General features: G+C 32.2%; 1 protein-coding gene across 1 annotated transcript; it reads left to right on the top strand.

Annotated features, from left to right (window-relative positions):
* Positions 1-215: 215 nt before the first annotated feature.
* Positions 216-7,295, top strand: LOC127127508 (E3 ubiquitin-protein ligase HAKAI homolog). Its single transcript, XM_051056707.1, has 4 exons — positions 216-371; positions 683-1,025; positions 1,760-1,818; positions 6,106-7,295. The coding sequence occupies exons 2-4, from the start codon at positions 771-773 to the stop codon at positions 7,097-7,099; spliced, it is 1,308 nt and encodes a 435-aa protein (XP_050912664.1). The 5' UTR covers positions 216-371; positions 683-770; the 3' UTR covers positions 7,100-7,295.
* Positions 7,296-20,538: the final 13,243 nt, after the last annotated feature.

Below are 20,538 nucleotides of genomic sequence, written 5' to 3'. Positions count from 1 at the left end.
TCCAAATATATTATTTTTGAAAAATACTACAATTTCAATTATGTTTTAATCTTCAATAATATATTTATATTACTGTATAAAATATTAAAATTAATTTTTAAATTTAGAAAATAAATTTTTTTTTTTAATATTTTACAAAAACATTTTTATAAAAATCATTTTTAAAAATATAATTTTTTTTCTCTCTTTTAATACCTACAGTAGCACGTAAAAATATTCTCATTCAAATTATTTTACCCCTTGGGTTGTTGTTTATGAATTGCAGAAAGCCAACAGGTTCATATACGTCGCAACTCTACGAACGAAGAACCTCAAAGCGATTCAAACCAGAGACTGGAATCTTCTGGATTCTTCAATTTCCCGCACTTCTAGTTAGTTTCTCGAATCAATCTTTCTCTTTATTCTCGAATTTATCTTCAACCTAACTCTTAAGAATGAAAAAAAATTAACCCCTTTTTCAATTTAGGGTTTACCATGCAGGTAACCAAGAATGACACCAAATTTAATTTATATCCAATAATATGATAGTTTTCTTAGTCTTTAGCACTAATGTTTTTGGTTTTGAAAATCCATTGTACTACAAATTCATGTCATTATTGTTGTTATTTGATTCATGTATTCTGTTATCCATTTTCTGTTTTTAAATCTAAAAGGGTTTTTTCGTTTGTTGATTTTTTTATAGGAGGTTGAATACTTTGGTATATTTTGTTCCCAATTAGAAGTACATAATTGAAAGAGGTTAGGCTTTTTGGGAAGAAGTTAATTGAAATATGCTTCAGATTCGGCTTAGCAAGACTTCTGCCTCTGATGGGTCGGCAGGGGTGAAGCAGTCACCGGTTGAGACTGTTACAGTTGCGTGCCCTGACCATCTAGTTCTTGCTGATCTTCCTGTTGCAAAGGGCATTGGTACACCTTCTACTGTTTCCCTTGTTAGGAATGTGGGTCGCAGATCCCGCCGTCAGCTTGGTGAGCGAGTTCATTTCTGTGTTCGATGTGATTTCCCGATTGCTATTTATGGGAGGCTGGTAATTACTTTCTTACATTGTTAACTGTTTTTAAATTGAGATTTCTGGTTGTTAGGATAGTTTTAATCACTAGAAGCTATATATCATCTTGTACTATAACTTTTTCATTCTGGCCTAGTTTCAAAGTGTTTTTTTCCTTCTCTTTCTGGATGTATTATTTTCTCTAGCTTTAGGATGTTTCCATACCGAAAATGTAGTGCAGAAAAGAAATTTTATTAATGAGAATATCTAAATTGCTGATCGGTAATTTACTGTTGTTGTGGACACTACACTACTGCTCGTTATTTGTTTTCTCATATGCATAGAATTTTTCAACTGAAACTTATATGTGCATATGAGCTGTTGTATGTCCCTGTGTGCCATTGACTTGGTGTTGACTTTTTGTTTTTCTACTTGCCTCGAAATATATTACTGTTACTATAATGGCCCTATGATTTTATTCTTCAGCATTTATAGATGACACTCTCGTTATTTCATCAATGACTTTGTAGTTTTATCATAAATTTGGTTTAAAATGACTAAATGTATTTTATACTTGCATCAAAACACACTTTTATTATCTTGTATAGTTTACGAATTACAGTTCAAGATGTTATCCACGCATCCGGAGGTGATTTGTTTAATGATGAGGCTGCTACGTTTAAAGTATTGGTAGTGTTTTTTCTTGCATAACATATGCTAGAACTTGTTAATTTCCTTGATGTTAGCTTACTATAGGTTTTATGGTCTTGCAGAGTCCTTGTGATCATGCTTTCTGTCTCGATTGTGCTAGAAGTGATTCACTGTGCTACCTGTAAGTATATTTCTTATCTTCTGCTCTTCATACCGCAAAGTATTGGAAACCATTGACTCTTCCCTTTGAAGCTTAATGTTTGCTAATAATTTAGTTTGGAATGTCTGTTTTTGTGGTCTTTTTGTCAATTTCTTTCACACATTTCATTTACTAAGTTGAAATGTCTTAGGTAACTGCCCATACTGGCATCCTAATTCATTTTCCAGTTTTACCCGAAATTTTTACAAAATAATCTAGAGCAGCACTTTTTACCTTTCTGTCAAACCCTTGTTGCCAGATCTGTCCATCCAAAAATCTATATCCTCTAGATTTTATTCTGCAATGGTTAACACAAGTCTAGCAAAAGTATCTGCATAGAGGAGTTTTCCCCTTGCAAATTATTACATAATGAAAGAATTGGTAAACCTGGCATGTCACTGAAACACAAAAAAAATAGAGAAAGTGAGAGAGGATGTGAGATGCGAAGAGACGGAAAAAAAAGACAAGAGCCACTGCTGAAGAGAAAAATTCTGTGGTTGCGTTCTGCAGCGAGGTGGCTATTAGAAAACATTTGCCACCAGTTGTATGCAGTAATCGTCTTGTTTGCATGCTGTTGTCCGCAGTTTGAGTTCTCTGTTCGCTACTCTGACCTCGTTTTCTCAATCATTGCCCCTCCTTTAGTTTTTTTCTAAGTTTCTTTCACTCATTAACTAAGTTGAACTGTAACAGTGCTGCATATGCCTTTCATTTTCCAATCAATAGGTGGATTATATTTCTATAGGGATGCATTAAACTTTCCTTTGTTATATTATTTTCATTGAATTTGATTTTTTTATGGACATACAATTTTGGAATTCATTCTCAACTACTTACCCACTTTTTTCAAGTCCCTCTACTTATCCACTTGTTGTCTCTTCTAACCTCTGACGTGTGGGGGGTGTTTTTTTTTTGTATTGTTGCATGTCTGTGGGACCATATTCACAGAAATTAAAATTTGCCCACTTGAATAATTAAATAAGCATGGCACAGAAGTAGCTCTTTTATTCGATCATTTTTACTGTCTTCTTTGTGTTTTGTCTCTGTTAAGAGTTCCACATCGGATAATATATGGTCTGAACATGTGCAGTGGGGGCACTCCTCACTCTACCAACTGGTTTTGTAGGATTGAGTTAGGCCAAACCACATTTCTTAACATGGTATCAAGAGCCTTGTTTAAGATCCGGTAGACCACCTATTATGGTTTCTGCTATCGGGCCACCCACCATTTATTTTCACGTTCTAGTTGTCTAATCCTGAGCGTGAGGGTGTGTGTTAAGAGTCCCACGTCGAATAATATATGGCCTGAACATGTGTTTATAAGTGGGGGCACTCCTCACTCTACCAATCGATTTTGTAGGGTTGAGTTAGGCCCAACCACATTTCTTAACAGTCTCCATTAGATATAAAATTAAATAAGCATGGCACATAAGTATCTCATTTATTCAATCATTTTTACTGTCTTCTTTGTGTTTTGTCTCCATTGGATATAAAATTATTAATGTTCTTTACCCCCAAGAGCTTGTCGTGTTAGGATAGTTGATTTATAACATGATATCCAATGGTCTTGATAGGATCCTTATCTATACACATAGGTCCAAATATCCAGGGCCCACTTAGGGGAATATTGGGAGAGTTAGTTATGTTGTGGTGCTGGATTCTAGGAAATCAGTTAGAGGCAAAAGGAGTATGTTGTGCCTGAGAGTGTAGTGAGAGTCATGGTTGTTAATTTGTAAGAGTTTGTTAGGAGAATTATTTCTCTGGTCGTGCTCCTCAATTTCTTACACCTTCACTCATGATTTTGCGGGTTCTATCTATCAATTATCCGACCGGCTGGGTTATCAAGAGAAGCTAGCGAATTGGCCATGTCCCTCATGACACTAGAGATGTCTGAACGTTTCGATGCGCTGGAAGTGAGGATCACTGCAGCGGAGGACTCCCTGCGATCCTGCAACAAATGATGGGGAATTCTGTCAAATCATATTGATGGAGTTCACAAACTGTTAGATCGGCATTCTTTCGGAAGTGTTTATTCATGCTCTTACACTGAAGATTCCGTTTTTGAATCCAAGTTGACAATGAAGAAGGAAGTAGATCCAGATGAGATTGGGTTTGAAGGTCAAACTTTCTATACCGGTTTCGAAAGAAAAGAATAAGTGATAGCTTTAGGTGCGACCCAACATAGATGTTAGAGAAGAATGAAGGAAAACCGAATGATCTCAGGCTTGAGGGTCAAACAAACCCTTTCTCAGCAAAGAAAGTGGTCCAATAAGTTGTAAGAACAACCAAAATAAAGGTGATAACTCCCCATACGGTTATTGCAAGGAAGTAGGAGGGAGTGAAAGCTTCATATGTGTGGACCTCAGTTACCCTAGTCAATCATCCTGCGCTGACACTTCAACAAACACAACCACCTGAGCTGCCAGATCTGGGTGACTATGGAAACAAAGAAGGTTCAGTTGTACTGCTGGTAGATCTGTTGGAACCATAGGAGAAGGCATCAAGTAATCCGACTCGGTTGAAGACGGAAGAGAGATTACAATGGAATTCGGTCACAATCACACCACCTCCAAAGCTGCTGGACACTAGTAAATTCTTGGGAGGTCCAGCCATTCTCCCACTGCCACTAAAAGGAAACACAATTACAGGCAAGGAGACTCAAATAACTAGATGTGAAGTCATGCTTCCACCACCACTGGAGCCTCCAGATACAATCTCACATGTGATGATTTATGAGTTGCAAATGGAAGGCAAACTGTTGCGACAAATGCAGCGCCACCAAAAGGAAACACAGTGGCAGTCAAGGAGATTCAAATAACTAGATGTGAAGTCATGCTTCCACCACCACTGGAGCCTCCAGATACAATCTCACATGTGGTGGTTTGAGTCGCAAATGAAAGCAAACTGCATGGGGTAAACACAGTTATACATTTCTCTGGGAACAGCAAACCCATTCTTGGAAGGAAGGAGTCGGGTAAAATGGCTAATTTGTGAGTTTGGTCTTATTCTAAACATAGTGGGTCAGGCCAAAAATAAGTGTTGTAAGTGGGCGCAGGAAATTAAAGTGTAGGGAAGAGTAGAACCACTACAGTTGGCCCATATGATTGATAGCCCATGCTTTAATAAAATACTGTTCACACATGGGTTACTCTTTTTGGTCCGACCTTATAAGATATTTCATAATATTCTAACACGACCCAAGTCAGAATCTGAGGTAAATCCAACGGGAAAGGGAAAACTCGATGCCAATATCCAGGGTCCTCTTAGAGAAAAAGAGTTAGAGTTGATGGGTTCCTGATCTATACACATAGGCCCTAGTATCCAGGGTCCTCTTAGAGAAACAGAGTTAGTCATGATGTGGATCTGGATTCCAGGAAATCATTTTGAGGGAAGGAGAATATATTGTGGCTGAGAGTAGCGTGAGAGTCTTGCTTGTTATAATTGCTAAGAGTTTGTTAAGAGAATTATTTCTGTGGTCTAAGGCTCCGGGCCATCCTTTACTTGTTGCTGTACGCGTGTACGAGTCATTGTGCTTGCTCATTAATTCCGCGTGTTCTATCAAGTCTAAAGTTTGAAAGAAGTCCAGGTAACTCTGAGTTGTAAAATTGAGAGTACAGAAGATAGGATTCAAGAGAGATGAAACTAAGAATCTGTAAATATTTAATGAATCGTTTGTCTGTACAATACAACATAGATTTATAGAGAATACGACCTATCATAAGTTGTAACTCCCTAGCTGACTCAGCCTTACAGAACTAACTAGTAAATTAGTAATTGAAGACAACACTCAGCACAAACTTTAGTAAATTTGTATTTGAGGACAACACTCAGCACAAACTGTAGTAATTTAGTAAATTAGTAATTGAAGACAACACTCGGAACATTATTTTATTTACAAGGTTATGTGCAAGTGTAAGAAACATATTAGTTTGCTCAAGAATTTTTTGTTGCTAGTTGAGCACCACTCTAATGAAATTCAGTTCTTTATGAGCTTGCGTCCACTAATAAAAAGCTTAATGGTAGCAAGAGATAGGGTAAGGCTATTGCATTATCCATGCTTTAAGATCAATAGTATATTAAATATAAAACTATTTGCATGCTTATACTGAAGAATTTGAATTTTTGGGATGATTGGTTTATGGTATCAACCTTAATGTTTGACCTTCAAGGATTATGTTATGCAATTGATAGCTTCCCATGGGTAGAATTTCTCTTTTCTGTGTAGCATATCATTTTTATGTTAAAAGGGTTTTCATATTCCTTGGAACACAGGTGTGACGAACGAATCCAGAAGATTCAGACGGTCAAAGTGATGGAAGGAATCCTAATATGCGCCGCACCTCATTGTCTCAAGTCATTCTTTAAGAAAGTTGAGTTTGAATCTCATATCCATGAGAACCACGCCAATCTTGTTCGCTCCAATGCAGATAAAGAAGATGGAAATGAGTCAGAGGCACAAAGTGTTAGGCAACCTGCGGCCTCAGATTCCACAGCTCGAGGCCCCCAAAGGCAAGTCTTTTCTCCGGGTTCAAATTCTCAACCACATGATCTGGAAGATAGAACTCGTCGGCAGCCAGGAAGAGATCAAACTCCTTCAAGGCCAACAATGCAGCAAAAGCCACCATTTTTTGGCCAACAACAACATCACCCTTCAGAAACAATGTCTGGTTCTATCGGAGGTATGCAACAGGGCTTTCATCAACAAAGTTTTGACATGCCGCAGCAGCATCCCCCACAAGAACCTTCTCAGTTTACCGACAGGCTGCAATCAGTTGGTCCAGATAACTCATTTCCTGAGTATCCAACAATGCACCCTGGACAATCCGCCAATATCCCCCCACACTCGAACCCAATGCTGAACCCACCTTTGCCATTCGCTTATCCCTCTTACCCCCAAGACCGAGCTCAACCATTTTATGCTGCTCCCTATGATATGCCTAGGCAGGACTCAGCTTCTGATATGGGTGGAGACCCAAATTCATTAATGGGTTTCCCACAAGGTGGCCCAAATTTTCAAGGAAATTATTCCCAGCAATGGAATGCAGCAGGTGTTCCATTTGAACAAGCACAGGGTGGTGGTATGGTTGTGGATCCAAGGGATACAAAAGGATTATTGGCACCACCACAGTCCATGCACCTCCCACCACCGCCGCCACCACCAGCCCACATGTTGAAACAGAACAACTATTCTGTTGAGCACGGACAAGATGGTCAAGGTTATGGTTGGCAGCATGATAGTCGTGACAGCTTTAGCAGCCAAGGCTAATAAGATTTCCAATCATTCATGGTATATGTATCTTGCATCTTTGCTATCACTAAACTGCAATTTCTATTACATTTTGGCTTCTGTTTTTGTACATTCTAATCAAATTGAGTTTTTCCTTTATCAGTCAAAAGTTTTGTTGTCCTATATTTGGTACTCTATTCATGAAATGAGAATGGAATCAAATGTGTTTGAATGATATTTGCTCTTCAACCTTATGTCAATTTTATTTTGGTATGAGTGGTATCACAATCTTCGAGCTAGATAGAAGTATACGCTATATGAGTAACAAAGCTTACCTTCATCGATTAATTGATATCTGGCATTTTTATGTAAAATCAAATTTATATTGATTTAACAAATGGTGAGAATTTTCATTCTTTTGTATCTTTCATATTTGCTGTAAGAAACTGCTTTGAGCAATTTGATGTATGTTTTTAACATTACTAATATTTTGTTATGGTCATAGCAAAAACAAGTTGATATTTACTTTTTTAAATATTAGTTCTAAAGCATGAAATATGAAATTAACCATCAGTCAAAATGGTATTTTTAAATTGGATATCACTTATATGAAAATAAAGAGGAGAAATTGAAAAGAATGAGTTTATAATCAAATTATCTAGTTTTGTTGGTAAAGACCTGGAAAGAGAGTTTCAAGTAGGACATCTAAGATTCATCATATTCTGGAATCTCTTAACTAGTAACTTGTCAACATTTGAGTTAAATATTTTAAGATTCAAAATTAATTCCATTTATCTGCCATGATTTTTTTTAGTTTAGCTTACTTTTATGAAGGCGAAAAATGCAGAAAAACAAAATAGAAAATCTATCATATCAAAAGCACAATTAATGTGCCAACCCTCGATTTTACTTGACATCCCACACATTTCTTAAATTTCAAAATTACTTTTAATCAAAATTTCATGGAAATCTCCTAACTAAAATTTTAATAATGTAATTTAAAATTCCGGTAGGTGTTTGTACCAGAAATTTTACAATTTTCAGTATGTCACACGTTATCGATATTTTTGTAATTTGCCATGTCATATTGGAAATTTTAATCTAATAAAATTTGCGAAAGTGTTAAATTCCAACGACTACGATTTTGCCAATTATTTTGTACGATTGTGATTACACTGACTGTTTTATGTGATCCATAATGATTACAAAGTTGTATAAATAGGGGATAATGAATTGTTAATTTACATAACAATGTCTCTTCTTCAGTTTCTGTTTCTGTTCAAGGAGTGTGCTACAATGGGGGAGAAACCTTCTATACAATTTTAGATTTCAAAGAGCGCCTAATGTCTCGCTGCTATGAAAGACAAGTTGAATTACCTATTGCCCGACACAGATAATAAGAGGGTGGCTAAGGTCTGGTTTCGTACACATCTGATCGATAATGAGGGAAATGATGCATATGTGGAGAACAATTCACTGTGAGATAACTAAGGCACCGATCAAGTTTGAGGCGCAAATTTTAAGATTCGAAGATTTTGAAATGCCCTGAGTCGTTTGATCGTAGTGACTAGGTTTTGTTATGTATTATTCTTACAGTTAATTGTAATGTTTTAAATTGTTTGTCTTGTAATAATAAAAGTGACAAAATGTCATCTTATAAATAGTATAATGCATAGCTATGAATAAATAGTACATATAATACAAAAATAATAATAATAGCAATGTCTAGATAGATCCCCCATGGGATATGTGTGCTGCCCGCGATAATCTGGTAAAGATATCACAACACGAGTTTACCAAATTCACGAGGCCATCTATGATAACAACGATCCTCTGTAGGCGTTGCTGGTCATCAATATCAGGTGAAGGCAGCCACACGTCATCGGGAGGTCCGACAACATCAAACACAACATCAACAAGTGGGATAATGTGCGTGTGTGATACAGGAAGGTACCACTCCATGTAACCATCCACATACTATGCAACTGAATTCTCACTGCCGAATCTGTAATGGCACGAGCTGAGCGAATGATGTTATTCTGAAACCATAAATCAATGCCCATATATGGAACAACATGAACTAGATGGGGGATGCTCTAGACATACTAATACTGGCGCAAACACCTCTCAAGTAAATGTCTAGCCACTATGGTCTCCCACCACATATGACTAGAAAATAAAGAAAAGTCATCAAAGGGAAAATGGACCATATGCTTTGTGTACGATGTCCAGATGACATCCTCTGCTGTAAGTGCGTCAAGCCTCCTCTGATACTCCACTACTCCACCTGGATGCGCATGTCTGGTCTTCCATCCCATTGCTTGCGGGGAGTCAAGAGGGCAAGTCTGCACCCTCCTGTCATAAATACTGGAGAAATGCTCGAATATCCAACAATAATAAAAGAACATAGACAAATCAATAAATGTCATACATAACATTTAAATAAGAACTAAATTACAAATAACAATTTTTAATATACTTGTACTAAACTCAAATAACCAAAAGCTGCTTCGTCTCAAAGACAGTCGTAGCTCCTAGTGCTGAATATAGGACAATCAAAGCAACGTAGCCCCAAATCCAGTTGGTAGACTCAAGGCTACTGAACAACCACATGTAACGAGCATCAATATATACATGAGACTTATTCGCATAAATAGTACATGCTACTAGATGTAGCATGTACACCATTACAGATGCCTCATAGACGTGCCTACCTACAGCTAAACATACCTCTCCCGTAGCCAGGACATCCAAAGGTGAGCTTCTCTGTTAAAGTCAAAAGTCAAACTCCTGTAGCACACACTTCTGAGTAACTCTCAGGCCCTGTATAACCTGTATACACGCAAGCTCTTGGTTAATAACAGGAGCAATAAAAAATCTACTGCCAATCGGGAGATGGAACAATGAGGAGACATCATCAAGAGTTAAAAAAAATGATTAACCATTCGTTTCTGGCGAGAATAAGTTTGAGATAGTCTTCCTGCCCACTTTGCCTCATCTTAGCTGCTCTAACACATGCTATAGTTGCGTCTCTATCAGTGGTCCTGCCTGCGATGATGTTGTCTTTCCTCTGGTCCGCACTAAAAGATGAAAAAAATATTAGAAATTGAACTAACTATCGAAAACTTAAAATTTCCGGAAAAATTGGATTTTTTCCGGGAATTTCAACATTTTCGATAATATATGTAAAAAAATTCAACTATCGTGAATTCCAAAATTCTCGGTATAAATTGTATAAATATATCGGGAATTATGAAAACCACGATATAAATAAGAAATTTTGATATTTCCAATAAAAACTCATACAGTTTATGATTTTTTTATCGGAAATTCCAATATTGCTGATAAAAACGCATTATAAACGACAAAGAAAACTCATTTTTTAGAAATTTCCACGTAATTTTTGGTATTTCTTGAGAGGGTTTAAGATTTGCACAAATTTTTAATGAATTTGATAATATGATTTTAAAGTTGTGTCAATGATAATATGATAAATTCACTCCATATATGAGAATGTCAGGTATAACTAAGTATAATTGGGGGTCACAAATTTAATCCTCTTACTATCTATCGTGGCAAAATAGGCCAACAAAATAAAACAACATTCACGTATATACCTTCCATTTTGTTATTACAGAATTGAAATGAAATGGATCTGTCATTAGCTCAACATCATAAAATTTTTCAAACTTTACTTTTGATTGTGATAGAATTGATTTGAAAAGAATTGATGGATACATAATTGATTAAGGAAGTTGATTGTTTGGTGATGATATAGTTTTTCAATTCAATTTGAATTGATTTTACTTCTAATTTCTAAATTTTGATTCTAAGCTCTATAGAATCTACACTAAACATACAACCATAATTTGATTCTAAGCTCTATAGAATCTACACTAAACATACAACCATAATTTGATTCTAAGATCCATAGAATCTACACTAAACATACAAGCATAAAAGGGTGGTTGATGTTGAGTGATGACTGAAATTAGTTTTGCTTCACGAAGGACCAATTACTTCATATATAGTATGAGTATTTCAAATCACTATACTTCATCTAAGAATTCCGAAAGCAACCTATATTTCAAGACTACAAAAGAGACGTGTAATGTCTTGTTCAAATTCTTAAGGCATTAATATTAGTCGTCTTTTATATATCAAATATTAAACTTATTCATAGTCTAAGTGAAACTACCAACTCTCCATTGAATTCAACCATTTTTCTCTCAAGTGTGAATATTTCTAATTTTTATACAACTTGTAACATTTCAATCCAACCATAAAGCATTGAAAAATATGTATCACAATAATATATATATATATATATATATATATATATATATATATATATATATATATATATATAGAGAGAGAGAGAGAGAGAGAGAGAGAGCGCGCGCGCTCAGCCCAAGACCTCCAAAAAAAAATAAAATAGGGGCCTCAATTTTGTATTTATTTAGGTAATTATATAACATGTCCAGTCAATAATAAATCTATTAAAGCAAAAATAACTTGTAAAATAATAGGCCTAACAAAACAAAATCAATAATTATTATTGTCAAATAAAAAATAGAAATCATCTCAATATTAATTTGTCTTTTACGTTTTTCAATAGCTATCAATAGGGTTCTTTTAGGCTTAATTGAAATGTTAGCTGAGTTTGACCCAATTGTCCAAGAACATGTTAGACATATTACAAATGATAATGTTCATGTTCACTTTCTTGGCATAAAATTTAAAACGAGTTAATACTTTTTCTTGCTTCTGCAATTAAAAATGAAATTATTACAAAAATCAAATAAATAAAGTATTTCTCAGTGATACTTAATTGTACTCCTGACAATAGTCACCAAGAAATGTCTTTGATAATACGATATGTGAATGTTTCTTCAAATTCTATTAGTATTGAAGAATCTTTTTTAGGATTTTTGAATGTGAATGATACAACTGGTCAAGGAATTTTTGGTGTTTTACAAGATGAATTGAAAAATCTTGATCTTGACATATTTGATGTGCGGGGACAAAATTATGATAATGAGTCAAATATAAAAGGAAAACATCAAGGTGTACAAAAGAAATTTTTAAACATAAATCCAAGAGCCTTTTATACTCATTGTATTTGTCATAGTCTTAATTTGACATTGTGTGATATGTCTAACTCTTTTCCTAAAACTAAAGATTTTTTTGGAGTTGTTCAACACATTTATACTATTTTTGCTAATTCTCCTAAGAGATGACAAATTTTGAAAGATAATGTAAAATAGTTGACTCCAAAATCATTGTCATTCACTCGTTGGGAGAGTCATGTAGATAGTGTCAAAGCTATTAAAACTAGATTTTAGAAAAGCTTTACTTGAAATGTCAAAAAAGGATCTTGATTCTAAAATTCAAAGTGAAGCTAAATCCTTAGCAACAAATGAACTTGGTGATTTTGCGTTTTTAATGTCAATAATTATTTGGTTTGAAATATTATCCGCGATTAATAAGCTCTTACAATCAAGAGATATGGTTATTCATGTTGCCATGGAAAAAATAAAATGGTTGATTTCATTTTTTAAGGAATATAGAGAAATCAGTTTTAAGAATGTCTTGAATTATGCTACAAAAATTGTCCTTGAATTGAATATTGATCCAATATTTCTTCGATGGTGTATAATTTGAAAAAAAAACGACATTTTAAAGAGAATTTGAATACTCCACCAATTGAGCTATCCGAAGAGGAATTTTTTAGAGTTAATTATTTTCTTTATCTTATTGATCAAGCTATTGTATCTCTTAATAAGAGATTTGAGCAATACCAATAATATGAAAGTGTTTTTGGTTTCTTATTTACTTCTCAAAATTTACAATCATTGGACAATGCAACTTTAGAGTCTTGTTGTAGTAATTTTGAAGAGACATTAAAACATAAGAGCAATGTGATATTGATGGAAATAATTATGTGTGGAGTTAAGGTTATTAAGAGATATATTTCCAGTAGAAAATATTGGACCTATTGATATATTAAGATTTTTGAAAGACATGGATTTTTTTCCTAATACACTCATTGTATATAGAATTTTATTGACTATCCTGAGACAATTTCCTCTGTAGAACGAAGTTTTTCAAAATTAAAGTTGTTGAAGTCTTCCTTGCGGTTTATCATGTTACAAAAAAGGCTTAATGATTTGTTGGAGAATATACAATATGAAGACTTGATTGAAGAATTTGCTTAAAAAATAATAGAAGAGAGATTTTTTTTTAAGTAACTAGATGGTATTTTGATAATATTGAATTATATATATATATATATATATATATATATATATATATATATATATATATATATATATATATATATATATATATATATTTGTTACATGGATAAACAAGTACTTTTGATGTTGTTGATGCTATTTACAATTTAAATTGATGATATATTTTTTAATTTAAAAATTATATTTGTTAGAGATCCATTTTTATTATTTGTCCGGGATCTTTAAAAAGTCAAAATCGATTATATATATATATATATATATATATATATATATATATATATATATATATATATATATATATATATATATATATATATATATATATTAATTTCAATCATTTATTCCTCTATATTTTATATTCTTTTTACACTAAACACGCATAATAATGTAAAATATATTAAACTTTAAAATGAAGCATCATCCTATATATATCATAGACTATTTTAAAAGAATTTGTTTATTTTCTAATGATCAAGACTATTTTCTTGTTCTAACTAAAAGTTTATGGATTTGTACTAGACCTCTAAGATTAAACCCTTGTAATCCCATCTTCCTTCAAAAATAAATTGCAATAAATCAAAATTGTTCAATTTATATATTTTATAAATAATATTTACATTTTTGAACTAATATAATTATTAAATATTATTCTTTTCAATTTATCCCTCAACATGTAAAGACTTGAAACAAATGTTGGGGTAATTAAACAATCAAAACAAATAATTACATCTCCACTTAACAAAAAGAAAATTGATCCTAGTCAATTAAGGTAGACATAACATTGGGTTACGAGCCTCTCTTTTTAATTTTTTCCATCACACACTTTCTTTATCTCTTATCTTCTCCATCAGAGAGCAACATGTTAAGATGTTTTTTGTACTGCTTTTTTGACTTTTGGGGCCAAAATCGGTGGTAATGGATCTTTACAAACTGTATAGAAAAGGGAGAAAGCACAAAGCTTAAGCTTGGTAATTGAAATGTGAAATCAATTTGATTCTTTTCAATATCCTAGTGGGACTATGTAATGATCTTAAATATTGTGAAATAATCATTAGCTTCAAAATTTATGTCTAGCTCATGGGATTTGAGTTTTGTAGGGTTTTAAAGCAAGTGTAGTGCTTCTGTTTTGGACTTGTTGCTTAAGTGCTTTCCCACCTTGTTGATACTTTTACTTAAGTAACTTATTCATGTGTGGACTTCTATTACATATCTTATACCTTAGGCTCATTTGGCCAACTTAACCATAGATTCTTATTAGGACTTGAAGAAGAACTTAACACTTAGAGTTTCATCATGTTGGATTAAGATGGAGCAACCACACATAAATGAGATTTTTTCTAGCCATCCCCCGATTAAACCTGACACCTATCTCAAAAAATTTGAAATAAATTTTTGTATGAGATTTTTAATAGACATATCTGAATGTCTGATATACACTAAAATTTCGATAATATATTTAAAATTTTGATATATCGGAATTTCAGAAATTTCGGAAATTTTAAATGTTCTATTTTATATAAAAAATTTCAACTAAAATGAAAATTTTGATAGTTCATATTCAATTAAATTTTTTTATTTCTTTAATACTATCAGAAATTTCGAAATTTTCGATACTATAACTAAAAGTTTAAAATTTATAAAATTTTCGATAGTGTATCATAAATTTCTAAATTTTCGATAGTGTAATTATTTTTAAAAATAATTTCGGTATTCTTTACATTTTTTTTCTTCGAAAATATTGATTTTTTTTTACAGAAATTTCAGAATTTCAGGTAAAAAAATAGAAAATTCAAATTTTTTTGATACATATTGCAAATTCCGATAAAAATAGGTAAATTTCAAAAAAATCTGATTTTTACAAAGGAGTATAATGGTAAAAGTGTTCTAAACGGGGGATGTCAAGTTAAATGCTCCACACAAATGAATTCACATTATTCCCTCCGTCCTACAATGAGTGATCTAATTGATTATTTCACACATATTAAAAAATTAAAAAAAGAAAAAGAAAAAGAGAATTATATTTTTATTAAAATATCCTTATTAATTAGAGGAGAATTGAAAAAATGCATTGAAAATTGAAATAGGTCATTCAATTTATGATAAGGTCTAACATTAAAATTTGGTGGATTATCACTTTAAGCTAAGGTCTAGCAACCACCTAAGTGAGTTTGGACACAACACCTTCTATTAAAACTTTAAGGTTATAGGCTTATGAGTATTCTCATTTATATATTGTTCAACATATATATGTTTTTATTTAATGAGACTTTTAATTCACATTTAACACATCAACACTTGTAGCTCATATCTTATAAGTCATTTTGTTTTTAATTCATGTATTGTGGGTAGATTTGTTTGTGTGTTTGTGTTTGGATCATATATTGGCCACTTATCTCAAGTGAATTTGTTTTATGATTGATTGAATCATTATCGACTGAGGTAGAATTAGATGATGCAAAAATCGGGTGATAGTTGAACATGACAATCAAGTTTATTGACATAAATATTGTTATTGGGTTTTAATGGACTTGTTCGTAGTGTTGAATAAAAGCTAAACAAACTATTGTGCGACCCCACAAACCAACACCCATATTTTATTATCAAGATTTGTCCTCATCGCACATTTTCTAATAAATTTTCTAAAAAATCACCCATATAAAGAATACTCCAAGTTAAATACGTTTAATTGAGAAGTTTTTATGGTATGAGATATCAAAAAGAATATACATCTTGTTGGTATAGGTAGTAAAAATTATTATTTTTTAATCCTTATTTGAATCATATAATGTCATATCTACACATCCTCAGGAGCCCTTTGATTCTAATGTGAATTCATTTCATTTATTTCTCCTTTTTTCTAGAAGTTGGCACAAGTCGCTCATTATCCATGCCTTGTGCACTGCGGTCAGTCCCCACCCTTGTTAGCCTCATGTGTCACATTCCTACCATCTTTTAATTAGTTTGTCCCGAAATTACACCGTAGTGTCATACATGGAGAGGTTTATTTCAATATCAATTTTAACATCTCAGATAATTTTAAATATTATTGACTAATCCCACAAATAAACAAGAGTCTTTTCAACATGTTTTTTCCTTACTCTCATACTTTATTTTTATAAATTTTCTAAAAAGTCACACATCCAAAGAGTGCTCTAAGTCAAACTCATTTAGCTGTGGAGTTATTATTGTATGAGATATCGAAAAAATAGGTTTCTGGTTGGTATAGGTATGAAATATCGATCCCATATTTACTCATCCCCAGGATCGTTCTCATGTTGATGTGAATTCAATTCATTCATGTCTCCTTTTTTAGAAGCTGACAAGACCCTCTCATTGCCCATGCGTTGTGCACTGACGATCACACTCTACCCTCACCATCCTTGGGCGTCACATGTTTTCGCTTGGTTCGTCTCTGAACTACATTGTATTGGAAGAGGTGTGCTTATCGGTTATGTGAATAACTTATTATTTTAATCTATCATATTGATTGATCTCAACTCTTACTTTTAAAAATATATAAACTTATTATAATTAGTTAAGTTAAGCTAAACTCAATTTTTTAGCAATTAGATATTACATTTTTCCTGACGCACATTACTAATATAGAACATGCACCTCACGGTGGGAGATATCTGCATTATTCGATACTAGTTTTAATGAGTGTTAAATATTGAAAAACTTAAATTTAATATTTATTTTGAGGGAATTTGTAGTTAATTTGATCTCACTTGCTTAATTATCATATAAATTGTCTCTCATATAGATCAACATACATTAACACGCACATACATATAAAATAAAATGATACGGTTATGACCCCTAAATTGTTTCCTCAAACCAATGAGAGAATCTAAACTAAACTTAAGAATGATTTATACTTCTCCAAGCTAGACCTCCATGATTGTCATCTTTTGATCCCTTTTTCTTTTTCTTCATTATATTACATAAAAGAAGACTCGTTTTACACATGAGGAAATAAAATGAGAAAAGAAATAGTAACATATAGAAAATAGAGAAAGACACGATATGTAGGTAGTATTTAAAAATCCTAAAACAAAGAAAAAAAACTAAGGTAATAACCGTTCACCAGAAGACAACAATTATATGCACACTTTTACTATTTTTATTGTTGTTATTATGATTATTATTAATAAATTCTATTAATTAAATAAACTAAATTAAATTTTGGTGATTGATCATACTATGCAGAATTAAACTCTTATGCCATCTTAAACCTTAATTGTATGATTCATAAAAGTACAATCATTGCACCATCATAAACCTTAATCGTATGATTCATGACAACACAATATTTTCTTAAGTACTTAAGAATATTCTTGACATCAACCTAATGAGCATCATCAAGATCCAATACTAGTATTTACTCGTTGCATTTAGACATGGAAACAAAACCCATACTCACATGTATCCGTTCGAATCCACCCTGAGTTCGATGGTAAATCTCACTTTGATTGGGTTCGGGTATATGTTTGGATTTTCCCTGATTTTAACAAATGAATACATGGTGAGTAATAGGGACACTAGTATCCACCTCGAACCTGTTCCCAAAATCGTTCCCTTTATAATTTGGAGTATTTTATTTTGATAATTTATAATATTAATTATTTGGTTAATACATTGATATTTTGATTTGTACTTTATTAATTAAAATATTTGAAATGTATGTTAGAAAATTGTCAGGATTGTTAATTTATTATCTCTAATATTTTAAAGAGTCTAGAACAAATTATTGGTTCAGAGGGAATTGACTATTTCAATTTAAAAAAGAGTGAATACTTATTTTGGTCCCTCACAAAAATTACATAACCCAATCTAATCTCCGAAAAATAAAAAGAGTTTATTTAATCACTTACAAAATTTAACCGGATGATATTAGTCCCTCTGTTAATATTTTTCTCAAATCATTTTTTCTACTTTTAAACCGTAACTAGATTATCATGTGCAATATTTATGCAACATATTTTTTTTTTTAATAATTACGTGAACAACCACGTTGAATTTTATTTTTTCTTTTTCATTTTTTAATTAAATAATTAAATTATTTTTTATTTTTTATTTTAGTTCTTTTTTTAAATACTTCAAATTTGAAAATATAAAAAAAAATCAAAATATTTTATGAAAAAAATCAAATCCACCTCCTATATCTTTACCACCAGGACATACATTGGTGATAGATAATTTCCATAATTTATAGTAAGATTAAATATTTTCTTATTCTTATTTGCGTATTTCAAATAACAAACAAATATATATTTATTTATTTCAAATTAATTCAAACTAAATATTATATCAATTAATTTAGTAGTTTTTCAATTAATTATTAAAATATTTAATTAATTCAAACTAAATTTGTGTATTATTTGAAATAAATAAATATTTATTTGTGTGTTATTTGAAATAAATAAATGTTTATTCTGAATTATTAAGTAAAGTATTCATGATTAGAAACATTAACAACATAAATTGGCTGGCCTTGTGGAAAAGTGATTACCATTTAACTTGATGGGGCTTGAGTTTGAGACTTCATGGGTACAAATTTTGTATTTTTTGTTTTAATTTCATAATTGTTTAATATTACTACAAATCATGTGAATTATTTATCACCAATATACATAGAAATAGTGATGAAGGCACATGATGTGCCTTAAAGGTCTTTGAGTTTAATTCCTTTTAGCATTCAATTTTGATTTTTTTATATTTTCAAAATTTGAATTGTTTAAAAATAAAATTGAAATTAAAAATAAAATTGAAATTAAAAATAAAATTCAATTTAGTATTTAAAAAATGAAAAATAAAAAATACATGTGGCATAAATAATACACATGGCAGTTCACTCACTGTTTAAAAGTAAGAAAAAAACCAGTTTGAAAAAAATATTAATATAGAAAGACTAATATGGTCCGGTTAAATTTTGTAAGGCATTAAATTCAGTCTTTTTATTTCTCCGGGATTAAATTGGATCCTGTAATTTTGTGAGAGACCAAAATGGATCTTCACTCTTTAAAAAATTGATTTTAGTGCGACGATGGGACGCCCGAACCAGTGTGTGACAAGTTTTGAGTTTAATTATTTATCCCCTTTTGGATTTGAGGCAGGGAATTGGTTTTTAATTGGGATTCAGGTTTGGATACGGGGAATGCAAAACTCGTCTCTGCCCCATTGCCATGGCTAGTTGCATTTAAAGCATATGAAACATCTAATTGAGAATATAACATGACATACATGATATATCCTATTGCATATGCATTTGAGTTCCTATTCATGCGATCCATTTCTTCCATAATTTAAGGGGATTATGTTTTTAATAGATACAAGTCATGTTGCATATATATGAACCCTTTCTTGGAATCATGCATATTAAAGCGTCTCATCACTTTGTTTATGTATGTACTCTGACTAAGACCATTAATTTTTTGTGATCTATCTCTATAAATCATTATTCATAATATATAGACCGTTTCACCCAAGTCCTTCATAGAAAAACATTTTCTAATCCACGTTTTCACTTTTTGCAAGTTAATGACATTCTTTACAATGAGTAATATATCATCTACATATAAAATTAGATAGACAATCATGCTCCCACTAACCTTCTTATAGACACAAGGGTCATCTTCCTTTTTAATGTGTCTATACTGTTTTGCAACTTCATCAAAATGAAGATTTCAGCTTTTGGAAGCCTACTTGAATTCATATATTGATCGTTGTAACTTGTATATCTTTTTGTCTTCTTATGGAATATAAAAAATCCTCCATGTTGTGTCATGTATACATTCTCAAGGAGATTCCCGTTAAGGAAATCACTCTTGACATCCATCTTCCATATTTCCTAATTGTGATATGTAGCGATAACAAGTAAAATTTGAATAGAATTGAGCTTTGCAAGTGGTGAAAAGGTTTCATCATAGTGTAAACTATGAATTTTCTTATAGCCATTAGAAATCACTCATGCTTATAGGTATATACCTTAAAAACCATGCCATTATTCTTTTTAAAGACTCACATGCATCTTATAGGATTAACTCCTAAGGGGTGCTCTACCAAGGTACAAACCTGGTATGTGTACATGGAATTGGAAAAAACACACAACAAGGAAAACTCTGTATTTGGAGGGTCGTTAACGGTGTTAGAGAAATCTCACGTGGAATGGTGAGAAGCTCTTTGTATGTGAACGTTAGGTGAATAAAGTGCCCTCTT

This window comes from Lathyrus oleraceus, chromosome 3 (genome assembly GCF_024323335.1).
Source record: "Lathyrus oleraceus cultivar Zhongwan6 chromosome 3, CAAS_Psat_ZW6_1.0, whole genome shotgun sequence".
Classification (NCBI taxonomy): domain Eukaryota; kingdom Viridiplantae; phylum Streptophyta; class Magnoliopsida; order Fabales; family Fabaceae; genus Lathyrus; species Lathyrus oleraceus.
Note: the sequence above shows the minus strand (reverse complement) of the source record. Positions and strands in the feature narration are given on the sequence as shown.